This window comes from Corvus hawaiiensis, chromosome 3 (assembly GCF_020740725.1).
Source record: "Corvus hawaiiensis isolate bCorHaw1 chromosome 3, bCorHaw1.pri.cur, whole genome shotgun sequence".
Taxonomy (NCBI): domain Eukaryota; kingdom Metazoa; phylum Chordata; class Aves; order Passeriformes; family Corvidae; genus Corvus; species Corvus hawaiiensis.
Window position 1 is genome coordinate 22,775,033 of NC_063215.1, and position 11,722 is coordinate 22,786,754.

General features: G+C 46.4%; 1 protein-coding gene and 1 long non-coding RNA gene across 2 annotated transcripts; both read left to right on the plus strand.

The window, feature by feature from the left end:
- Positions 1-6,946: 6,946 nt before the first annotated feature.
- Positions 6,947-9,855, plus strand: LOC125323918 (zinc finger and BTB domain-containing protein 12-like). Its single transcript, XM_048299284.1, has 2 exons — positions 6,947-6,967; positions 8,638-9,855. The coding sequence occupies exons 1-2, from the start codon at positions 6,947-6,949 to the stop codon at positions 9,835-9,837; spliced, it is 1,221 nt and encodes a 406-aa protein (XP_048155241.1). The 3' UTR covers positions 9,838-9,855.
- A 414-nt stretch (positions 9,856-10,269) lies between these two features.
- LOC125323685 lies at positions 10,270-11,381 on the plus strand. Its single transcript, XR_007202609.1, has 2 exons — positions 10,270-10,358; positions 11,324-11,381. It is a non-coding gene; the product is annotated as an uncharacterized LOC125323685 (long non-coding RNA).
- The last annotated feature ends 341 nt before the right edge of the window (positions 11,382-11,722 follow it).

Genomic DNA, 11,722 nt, shown 5'->3' on the forward strand with positions numbered 1-11,722 from the left:
ATGTATTATTTTGTACAGTATGTATAAAATGTTCCCAAAGTAAACACTGGACAGCTATAGCAAATATTCAATAATCAAAATGATGGATGCAACAATTAAACTCAGTGGTTTTCAACAAGTAGTTTCAATGAAGAAATTACTCTTCAGAAAAGCTGTTTTGATGGCTGTTGGGGAAGATGAAACAGGAAAGCCTTATAAATATGATTGCCTGACAAAAGATTTTGGGAATATGAAAACTACAGGCAACATCGAAATGAAAGCCACTTTTGAAATACCAAGTCTTAGTTACTGAACAACTGGAAAACAATGGTATGGCCGACTGAAGGTAATCCCCTCTTGATTGAACAATACCCTCTGCTTGCAGGCAGGTCCAAGGGTCAGAGCAGACCCTACTAGCTCAGCAGAAGGGGTCCAAAGAGTAGTTTTTAGAAGTTAAGATGTAACACTCTATGGTAATATAAGAACTCTTATAGGCTGTATGTAAATGCTATAGGATTTGTATCTTGTATTAGATTGGTTAGTGACAATTAGAATATTTAGTACAGAAGATGATTTATTGTATTGTAACCAGGACTTCACCAGACCATTCCATTCCTCTCTTACACTTCACACACTCTTACACTCTCTCTCTCTCTCTCTCTCTCCTTACTTACTCGCTTACTCTCTTGCTCTCTCGGGCCTGCTCAGAGCTGCCAGCTGCAGCTCTAAGCAGTGCCCCAATACCCACGCCCTTTGCAATAAACCTCACATGTCCCAAGATCAGACTATAGAGATCTCGTCACCGTCCGTCTCTGTCCGAACCACCACAAAGTCCTACAGATGGCATTCCACTACTGGATGTTCACCAAACTGAAGAATGTAGGTCCTGTGCATTAGCCAACAGATGTTATTCTTTATCATCAAAGTCGAAGACTGAAATGTTATAGTTTCTGGCTTAAAAATCTTCATGAAGGACTTTTGCCTATTACAGCAAAACTGTACAAAACCTGCAGAGAAAACCACCAAAACCCTGAATGGGGACCTGAATTGCTCCTTGATGAAGATAAAGTAAGTCAGGGGGAGAAGAATACTTTCAGAGAGGGATCGAGCTTAGCACCTTCAGGGTGGAGACCACAGTCCCAGGGTCATCAGCTTCGAGGCTTGCACAGATCCTCACACCAAAGTGTGGGGGGAGGAGAGGTCTTGGGTGTGTAGTGAAAAAGCCTCTGGTCAGATGCAGTTAACACCCATCCTCGGCTGTTCACACCAGTTCAGCTGTGGGGGCCTTGAGCCTGGAAACAGCTGCATCCACGTGAATGACAGCAGAGGGGGTGTCACAGCCTACCAAAGGCCCCCCGTGAAGGGGTTCCCAGAGCACTGCACGTGACGCAACAGATCCAGAGTCTTGCAGGGGACAGTGTCAAACTTGCCCATTCCAGGGGAGGCACCTGGGCATTCCCACTTTGCCCAAACATATATTAATCCATTGGATTCTATACTTTCAGCGGCAGGGGACCCTCACCACCAAGAAGATAGAGGGGAGCAACGAGACGTCACTGGGACCCTGTCCCCCCACCCCTGCACACACCTCTTTTTCCATTCCTTTCTTTCTTTCCTCTTCCTTTCTCTTTGCCTCTTTTAATATTAAATAAAATATATCAATTTTTTTTTTTGACACCAACATCTAACCTTGTTTGATTTTAATCATGTTTTTTGGGTATATTTTGAACCTTTCTGGGTCTGATCTGTTTTATTCACAGAGGCTTAGTTTCCTTTGGTCTTCTGTGTTAAACTGGTTAATAACAATTAGCTAAACCCTTTTAGTTACTTTGGAATAAAACCAATGACATTTAAATAACTTCTGCAGAGATACTACCGTGTGCAGTAGTGGAAACTAAGAGTAATATATGGCCCTGTCTCTCCTTTTCAGTGTCTAGTAGTATGACAGAATAAATCTATTCTATTCTATTTTAGTTAATTTATTCTACTTAAAACTGAAGTAAGATAGAAGAAGTCTTTGTTTAGTAAATCTTCAGTTTATTGTCCATTGTGTGAAAGGCTATCCTTTCAAACTGTTCTTGGAAATCTCTTTCCTGGAAGTTTTAACCAGCCCCTTAAAAAAATCTTCTTGAAGTGTTTTAAATTTCTACAAATCTTAGCATTTATCACACTCTTCACTCTTTTTGAGAAAAATGCTAATTATTTTTAACTATGTAGTGCTCGGCTAAATTAAAAGCAGTTATTTATACATCAATCTGTCCCTGTCTTTTTGACTAATTTCTGTGCTGGTAAGTGTTTATAGTTCTCTGAGTGCCATAGCAGCTGTTAATTTTACTGACACATCCACTGTTCTGTCTTACTCATTATACCATTGATGAGAAACTCCTGGTTTAGATTTAGTCCCTTTCTGGCCCAGGAAGATTAAATGCATTTTCTTAAAAATAAATTTTAAAAATTCAAAGATGTTACAAAATAATTGTGGCAAAGAAATTGTTCATGTCATCAGAATGGGTAATACATTATCTGAAATTGTATTGGCAATCTATATAAAATGAATTGTTTAGTTATGATTATTTCCCAAATGTCATGTTGAAATTCTCCCTGGTAAGTCTTGCCACCCAGTATGTCACCTTATCTAACTTTGCTTAGGCAAGACAGATTAAGATAATCTAAGATCAGCAAATCTTTAAATTATCATTTAAGAAAGATTAAACCCTTTCTTTTCTGATAAAATCTAGCAGATCTTACAACTTTCAATGTACTACTGTAGTTCAGAACGGTCACTTCCCATAAACAAAGCTCATTGAAGAAATTCATAATTATACATAGCCATACTGTGTTTTACATTACATTAAAATTATCCTTAAGGACAGGTCTGCATTCTATTTCCTGTTATACAAAATGAAAAATGTTATAATTTATTGAGATAGTTGATGTAAACTGTGTCTCTATAGCAAATATAAGATGTACCTTGAAAACCTAATTTTCAAAATGGGAAAAATGCTGAAATTCAACCTAAAATTTGAGATGAGTTGTCATATACATTTAATATCCTTCAGAGAGAGGAAATAAAAAATACAATTTATGAATACTTGCTATGAGTAACATGGTAATGGATTTCAGATGTGATAAAGAATAAATTCATGTAATATGAATGAGCAAAGTAAAGAGAACAAAATTTGGGGTTTGTGACATAACTCCTATTCCATAAATTAAATAATATCAATGATAATATCTCGTGGGATCTATACTGGTATTAGTCTGCATTACAGACAAGATAATTATATAAATAATTGTGAGAGCCTGCTATTAGCTTTCCCAGTTTTATTATTCTTTCCCCATTTCTAATATGAACAGTACAACATGTTTTCAGAAAAGCACATTTAATGAACATAGGGTTTATTTCAGATCATGTGCCTGAAATAAAAACTTAGATTACAGTTTAAATAACAGTTTAACCATTAAATAGTTCTTAAAAGAGAATAGAAACTTAAGGAATGTCTCTGCAAATTTTATCTATCTTCCTTTGGCTTCAACTGTATTTCTCACTGGTATGTTTATAATCGTGTTCAAGTTGACTTTATAAATATATTTTAGAAATTGTGTTCTATAGTCAAATTGATAAACTTCCACACTTCCATTGTCTGTTCACCAGCATATGTAAATGTAATAGACAAGATTCCATTGTATAGAATTTTTCCCTCTATCTTCAGATGGGTGAGTAAGAAACTTGAAAAGCAGTCTCATTTGAACATGTAAATTAGGGATTTTTTTAATAACAGGTATTTCCCTTGATGAAATGTTCCTAAATACTAATGGGAGAAGGTAGGTTACTCCATAGTACTCTTTCATTGAAGTTACAGAGCAAAGGCCTTTTCCTGTTGAAATACACAGCTAGAAAGAAAGAACTCATGTCTTTAGGTTTGCATGTAGCTAGATGTGATATGCATAATCAAATTTCATTTTAAAATTTTAATTACTTCCTGAGACAGGTACAAAAAGTACTGGAAGCATGCAAAGTCAAGTACAGGGAAATTAGGAAACAGAATTATTATGCTCTGCATATTCAAACCAGATGATTTTCTAACCATTTTCATTGTGGTAGATGGATATCTGTTCTGTATGGGGTGGCCTGGTCTCATTTCTTAGCCCAGATGGATTTTTAGACACTGTGCCTAAACTCAGAAAAAAACTGACTCATAAGTTCTAAGCAATGTGTCCACAGTCACCCAGTGGAAGTGTATTAAACAGCAATTCTGATTCTGAAATTATTATTCCAGTTTTAGGGGAAAATAACAACCACATTCACAGCCACAGCAACAATATAACATTGACATAATCAATAATAATAGTAATTACAAATAATGTATTCAAGCTTTAGATGAGAAATTCCTTTCCGTAAATATGCATGACATTCCCCAAGTAAGTCAGTGAATGAGTGTCTGCATGATGAAAAGCAAACATGCCTGTCCAGAATTCAAAAACACTACAACACAAGTATGAATCTCAACACTAAAATCCATTCCATCAGCACCCAAGCTATCCACAGAAACTTTGAAAGTCAGAAATTTTGGCATGATTAATGAAGCTATGAGCCATGACTTTGTGAAAGACAAATTATGGACATGATAGAGCAGATGCAAATTAAAATTGATTCAATAAGGGACAACGAGAGCTGACGCAGGCATGTGTTGGCAAAGGCCAGTTTAGACAAAGTAATATTTTATTAAAAGGCCAAAGACACAAAAAAAAAAAAAAAAAGGAAAAATCTTTCAACAATCACTGTCAAGTAAAATCAAAACAAGCCAAATACAAAACCCAAACTGAAACCCCTTAATGTAAGTATTTTTATATTGGTAATAGTAACATTGGAAGCAATTACCTCTGTCCTGAAATTTCAGACATGCAAATAAATTCTGACTTACAACTTACTTTCCCCTAGAACAGTCTAAACTCTTTCTTAATATTTACAGACTTCAGAGCATCATAATGAAACCAAGCACATTGGCATGGAAACTGCCTGTGTAGATTACCTCCACAGTATCTGTAGGAATCAGACTTGGATTGCAAAGTAAAAATATCCAGACACTAGGGACATCAGGGCAAAACAAGGCCTGCTTCCTGATACCCTATGTAAGATCGAGTTTCCTCTTAAGTGTAGTTCCATCTCAGTTTTCAGTTGTTTTGGCTTACAGAAATCTTTGTCTAAGGATAAATTATTTTTAACATCTGTCCAGGTTCATATATGGCACTATGTAGAAATGTGGAAAAGATGAACTGCAGATGATGTACTGAATCACTCATAAAAAGTCCCTGTTAACAAAAGCGATACTCCTCAGTTATGAAATTTCCTACAGCCAACAAAACCAGTGTAGGACTTCCCTCCAGAGCCAAAGAAAACTGTTGTCCTAGTAATTTAGACATTGCTACAGTGCATGAAGCTTCCATCCATTCTCCTGCTTTCACAGCTCCCAGTGGCTGAATGTTTACATACTCTTTCCTTTTCCTTTATACAGTCCTTCCTTCCAGATTAGTCTCTACAGTATCCTTCTGTCAGGACTTAACACAGTAAACTTGTTTCGAAGCACTGTCACAGGAGGAAGTTCTCAGAAAATAAGCCACCAAAACAGGCACAGATGGCAAACAAGAAGGCATTAATTTCAGGCCTACAAAAGGTGGAATGTTTGGAATTAGCACACCAGACAAGATTCCACTGTGCAGACTGTGGGAAAAGCATGGATGCAACAACAGGAAGATGCCAGCCTGGTGAGGCAGATCTGGGTCATCTATTTGGACCAAAATTCCCATCATTACAAACTGTGGGAAAGGAAGCAAATGCTTACACACATACCATCCCAAGTTGTGGGAACAGCATGTACGTCTCTGGAGTAACTATCCCTGGAGGTGTTTAAGAAAAGACTGGATGTGGCATTCAGTGCCATGGTGTAGTTGACAAGGTGGTGTTAAGTCAGAGGTTGGACTCAATGATCTCAAACGACTTTTCCAACCTAGTTGATTCTGTCATTCTATGACTTGGTCTGTATAGAAGTGGTGTCTCCAGAAAAATACTCTGGGGATCCCACCATTGAGAAGACCAGAAGAAGAAGGGCCGGGGGAGATGTCGTGGTGACCATAATCTGTCTCTCTCTCTTTCTCCCCACCCCGTTCCTATTTCTACCTCTCCCTCTCACATTTGCTGTTAAATACAATCCATATTATTGACTTTAGCATAATGTCTTTTAATTCAGGCAGTCATCTTTTAACAACTGGACCCTAATATTATTCCAATGGATCGTAACCTTAATTGATGTCAGGAGTGGGATCCTAACATTATTCCAGTGGAACATAATACCTTCCCAGGATGGCTTCTCTCTACTGCCAAAGAAAATGCTGCCTAGTTGGCTACCGCATCATGACAAACTGCACTCACACAACATTTTCTAATATTGTTCTTCAAAAATACGCAAAGCTACCAACAGTTCTAACCAAAAATGATAAGACTTGTTTTCCTTCATTAATTTTGTAAGATTGCAAGCACGAACACCTTTTTCAATAACAGCGGTGCTGTGAGGAGGGAGGAGGGAGGTCTGAGGCCGGGTCCGCCTGTATCCCACAATGCTCCGCGGTGCTGTGAGGTGGGGGGGGTCCGCGGCTGGATCCGCCTGTATCCCACAATGCCCTGTGGCACTGTGAGGAGGGAGGGGGGAGGTCTGCGGCCGGGTCCGCCTGTATCCCACAATGCCCCGTGCCCTTCCCGCTCTCCCTCCCTCCCTCCCCCAGGCCCCCAGGCCCGGCGCTGCCATGCACCTGAGGCTCAGGTGGTAACGGTGGGGGGCGTGGCCGGGGGGGCCACGGGGGTGGGGGGGAGGCCAGTGGCGACAGGGGGAGGGGAGAGATGGGGGGCCCGGCCCTGGCGAGACCAATCAGGGGGCGCGGGGGGAGGCAGGATGGGGGAGGGGGCGCGGCAATGGCGGCGGGAGCACACGCGGTGACGTCACAGCGTGGCCTTGTCTTCCACCCCCCCTCCCCCCCCCGCAGGTGCAGCCACGTGACTCCCAGAGCTGCCCTCCCCCACCAGTGCTCCCAGTAAGCGGCACCAGTGACCTCCCAGCGACCCCCCCCCAGTGCTCCCAGTAACTCCCAGTGACCTCCCCCATGCTCCCTGGCCTCCCTCCCAGAGCTCCCATTGTCCCCAGAGCTCCCAGGAACCCTTTCTGGCGCTCCCAGTCTCCACAGTCAGCCCTCCCAGTGCACCCAGTGCTCTCCTCTAACTCTCCCAGTTCGCCCATCGCCCCTTCCCAGTGCTCCCAGTCTCACTGGTGACCCTCCCAGTGCTCCCTCCCAGTGCCCCAGGGGCGTTTCCAGTCCCTCCAGTGCCTCCAGTCCTTCTTCCCATTGCTCCCAGTTGCTGTATCCATTTCCCAATCCCTCCTAGTCTCTCCAGTCCCTCTTTCTGTCTCTCCCAGTACCCGTATCCCTGCTCCCAATCCCTCCCAGTCTCTCCAGTCCCTCTTCCCGTCTCTCCCACTACCCGTATCCCTGCTCCCAATCCCTCCCAGTCTTTCCCAACCCACCCAGTCCCTTCAGCCCCGCTCCCTGTCCCTCTAACCCCACTCCCAGTCCCTCCCAGTCCCTGCCCGTCCCCACATCCCCCTTCCCAGTGCACTCCAGTCCCTCCCAGTCCCTCTAACACTGCTCCCAGTCCTTCCCAGTCCCTCCCAGTCCCTGTGACCCTGCTCTCAGCGCTCCCCAGCCCCTCTAATTCCACTCCCAGCCCCTCTAACCCCACTCCCAGTCCCTCCTAGTGCCTCCCAGTCCCTCTAACCCCCCTCCCAGTCCCTCCCAGCACCCCCCAGTCCCTCTAACCCCACTCCCAGTCCTTCCCAGTGCCCCCCAGTCCCTCTAACCCCCCTCCCAGTCCCTCCCAGTACCTCCCAGCTCCCTGCCAGTGCTGGGCCATGTCGTTGTGAAACAGATTTAAATGAAACATAAGGATTTTAGTTATAGGCTAGCTGTGTTGAAATTAGTTAGAATAGGAGGGAATTGAGGCCTGGCTAAAGTTAATTAATAGTTAGGAGAGCTGGACTTGAAATGGTTTTCAAGATGTTAGTAATTGATTACTGAATAATTGATGATCTGTCACTTGTATGTTTGTTTAGCTGTGCTTAGAATGAGGAACAGAAACATTGATAAGTTGGTCTAGGGAACAGAGACAATTACCAATTTCCTCCCTCTGTGAGAACCGATCCAAAAGTCACGCAAAAGGAAATTTAGAGGTCACTAAAGTAATTAAGATTGTTAAAGTTCAAAAAGGTGAGAAAGGTCAAAATGAGGGAGATGAGCTTACTTCATCTATCTGGGACCACTGACCCAATTCGAGACCACTGACTCAATTCAGAGAATACATTACACATGCTTAATGACATTTAATCTCATTTCCATACGAAGCAGAGAATGGGAAGTGTTAATGTTATGAATATACATTTATATTTTGGATATTCATAATTTTTGTAAATAAAAAGCTTTGTATTTGTTTGTATTGGGGCTCGGCGTTTTAGGGAGCTATCCCACACAGTGCCTGGCGCCAAATAAACATACACTTTCTAACTTTAAACCGTTAGAGAGTCTTTGTCCGTCTCAGTTGGATATCGATACTAGATCAATATTTGTATTTTAATAAATCAGTCGTGTGCGGAGGTGCTGCATTTCCAGCTGCGGGGGCACGAGGCAGTGGTGCTGTGCTCCATGACGTGGCTGCAGGCCGAGGACCATTTCTGCAATGTCACCATCGTGGCGCAGAGCCTGCCCTTCTGTGGCCATCGCGTCATTCTGGATGCCTTCTCGCCCTTCCTGCGCGACCAGTTCCTGCTGAACCCCGCAGCTGAGCTGCGCATGTTGCAGGCCCACACCAACCCCGTGCTGGCTGACCTGCTGCTGTCCTGGTACACGGGCACCCTGGAGTTTGCCAGACGCGACCCAGTCAACTACCTGACGGCGGCCAGCTACCTCCAGATAGAGCACATGGTGGTGTGCTGCCACGGTGCGCTGGCCCGCTTCATCCAGCTACCGCCAGCTGCCCCCGCACAGCTGCCCAAGCCCGAGGAGGACGAGGACAAGGAGGATGAGGAGGATGTGGCGCCTGATGTGTGCATCGTCAAGGTGGAGCCAGCCGCCACCCCACACCAGCGCAGGGAGATGCGCGCATGGCCGGCCGTGGCCACAGCCAAGGCAGCCAGAGTGGCGCAAGGAGGAGGAGTGGCGGCGGCGGCGGCCGTGGCAGGGACGGCTGGGATGGCAGCGCAGGACCCCCCGTGTTCCCCCCAGCTGGGAGTGGGCAAGGCCTGCTACAGCCTGGCCAAGGATGGTGAGGGCGAGGGGCTGCTCATCTTCCCTGGTGGCAGTGGCGAGGAGCCGGTGGGCAGCGTGAGCACCGTGAGCTCCTTGGGGGTGGCTGTGGCACGCACGGGACTGGTGGTGAGCACCCCATCGGCGTCATTGCGCTGCAGGAAGTGCAGGGAGGCGTTCCAGGGCGTGGAGAAGCTGGTGTTCCACATGCGCGCCCTGCACTTCGTGTTCATGTGCCTGCACTGCGGGAAGCAGTTCAACCACAGCAGCAACTGGAACCAACACATGAACGTGCACCGCAGCGTGAAGTCGCATGGCTGTGGCATTTGCAGCAAGACATTCACGCAGAAATCCATGCTGCACAACCACTTGAACCTGCACAGTGGCGCGCGGCCCTACCGCTGCTCCTACTGTGACATGCGCTTCACCCACAAAGCCAGCCATCCGCCGCCACCTCAAGTAACAGCATGGCAAGACCACGGCCCAGAACATGCTGGAGACCAGGGCGGCTGAGGGGGGGGTCCTGCTGCGCTGACCCCCTTGGGAGGGGCCCCAGCGCAGCCCAGGGGGGACCCCCGGGATCAGGGGGGATGAGCCCCAAGGAGCTGGGTCCTCTCCCAGACTAGGAGGGGGAGGCCTCTGGATGGCTGGGTGGGGAGTGACCCCTCTGGAGTGGTGGGGAGTGACCATTAGACGTCTGAATCCCTCCCTGACATGGAGGGGGTGACTCCCAGAATGATGGGGAACGACCTCAAAGTGAGGGGGAGTGACCTCCCCCAGAGCGGTGGGGAGTGACCACTGGACACTCGAGTCCGTCTTGGATGAAGAGGAGTGACCCCTGACCCCCCCCTGCCCCACCCCCCCCCCCCCCCCCCCCCAAACTGACTGATAATTATTCCTGGACACCTGAACCCCTCTTGGAGGGACCCAAATCCTTCCTGGAGGGAAGGACCCCAACACTATGGGGAAGGATCCCAAAGTGATGGGGAACAACCCCAAAACAATGGGGAACAACCCCAAAACGATGGGGAACTGTTGCAGGGCAGGTGGCAGTGGCCCCTGCAGCAGATCCTTCAGAAGACTGGTAGACAGGCCTCCAGAACACAAAGTTCTGATTCTCACTCCATGGTTAGAGCGAGTTCCCATGTTCCTAGTGGTTCTTAGTTTTCACGTTTTAAGTTCATTGGTTCAGGAGTTCTCCACCCAGTTTTATGTACAAGTTCATGTTTATGTATTTCCCCTAGTTGGTTATGTATTAGTTCTGGAAAGTTTTCCCTTCTTCGATGCCCCATTGGTCTACTCATGTAATCTTCTCCCCTAAGTTATCCCCATTGGTTATTCCCCTGTTATCTCCTCCTCCTCAGTCGATCCCTGTTGGCGTCTCCTCCCCCTGCCATGTAGCCCTGGGAGAGGCGCCCTGAGGGCAGGCACGGGGTTTCCCTGCCCCTGGTCAGCCTCATTCCCAATTGGTTGGTTTGTGTTCCCCTGTGTGGGAAGGACCCTCGGGGTCCCGTGACTGGAGGAGTTCCTGAGCAGAGCCCCAGCCATGCAGCTGGAGAAATAAACATCGCTGAAACATCTACCAAGAATCTGTCCATATATATTTCCTTTCCACGGGACTCCTGGTTTGATATATGCGTGTTACAGTAATCCCCGCTGTAGCAGATCCCCATTGGTTGTTTCCCTTTGTTCCACCCCCATATAAAATGTTGCGCTTTCCCCTTTTTCCTGGTCTTTGTCCCTGGATCTTCCACTGGCAATAAACCAGCTGGAAGCTACACAGAGACCCCTCTCTCATCCTTTGCCTCTGCCAACGCTTTTACACCACCTTCATTTGGGGCTCATTCCTTGCGAAGGAGCCAGCTAGCTTTCCCTGCAAGCTGCAGCTAACTTCTGCCTGTTGCAGCTGACAGCTTTCCCTGCTTGCTGCAGCTGACCCTTGCCTGCAGCAGCAGAAGCCAAGGAGGTCTGCAGCTGGATGCTGTGCTGCCTTGGGCAGCCCCAACAGTGTCAAGGAATGACCCCAAAACGATGGGGAACAACCCCAAAGTGATGGGGGATGACCCCAAAGTGGTGGGGAGCAGTCCCTGGCCACCTGAGTCCCCCCCTGAAGGGGAGGGGACCCCTGCCTCAAACACCTGATGTGCCCCCCCCAGACATCTGGGTGACAGGTTTTGGGGTCCTGGTTTAAATTCCAGGTGGAAAAAGCCAACCTCCCTCTCCCCCCCTTTCCTCTAGAATGGTGATAATTTTGGAATTCTAGGGATTTCGGGCAAAAAACACAGGAACAAAGAATTCCGGCTCTGTCCCAGAATATGAATTTAAATACTCTGATAATGGATGGGCGAGGGGGGGAGGGGGTGTTCCCTGCACCCCCCCAAAACCTGGAACCCCCCAC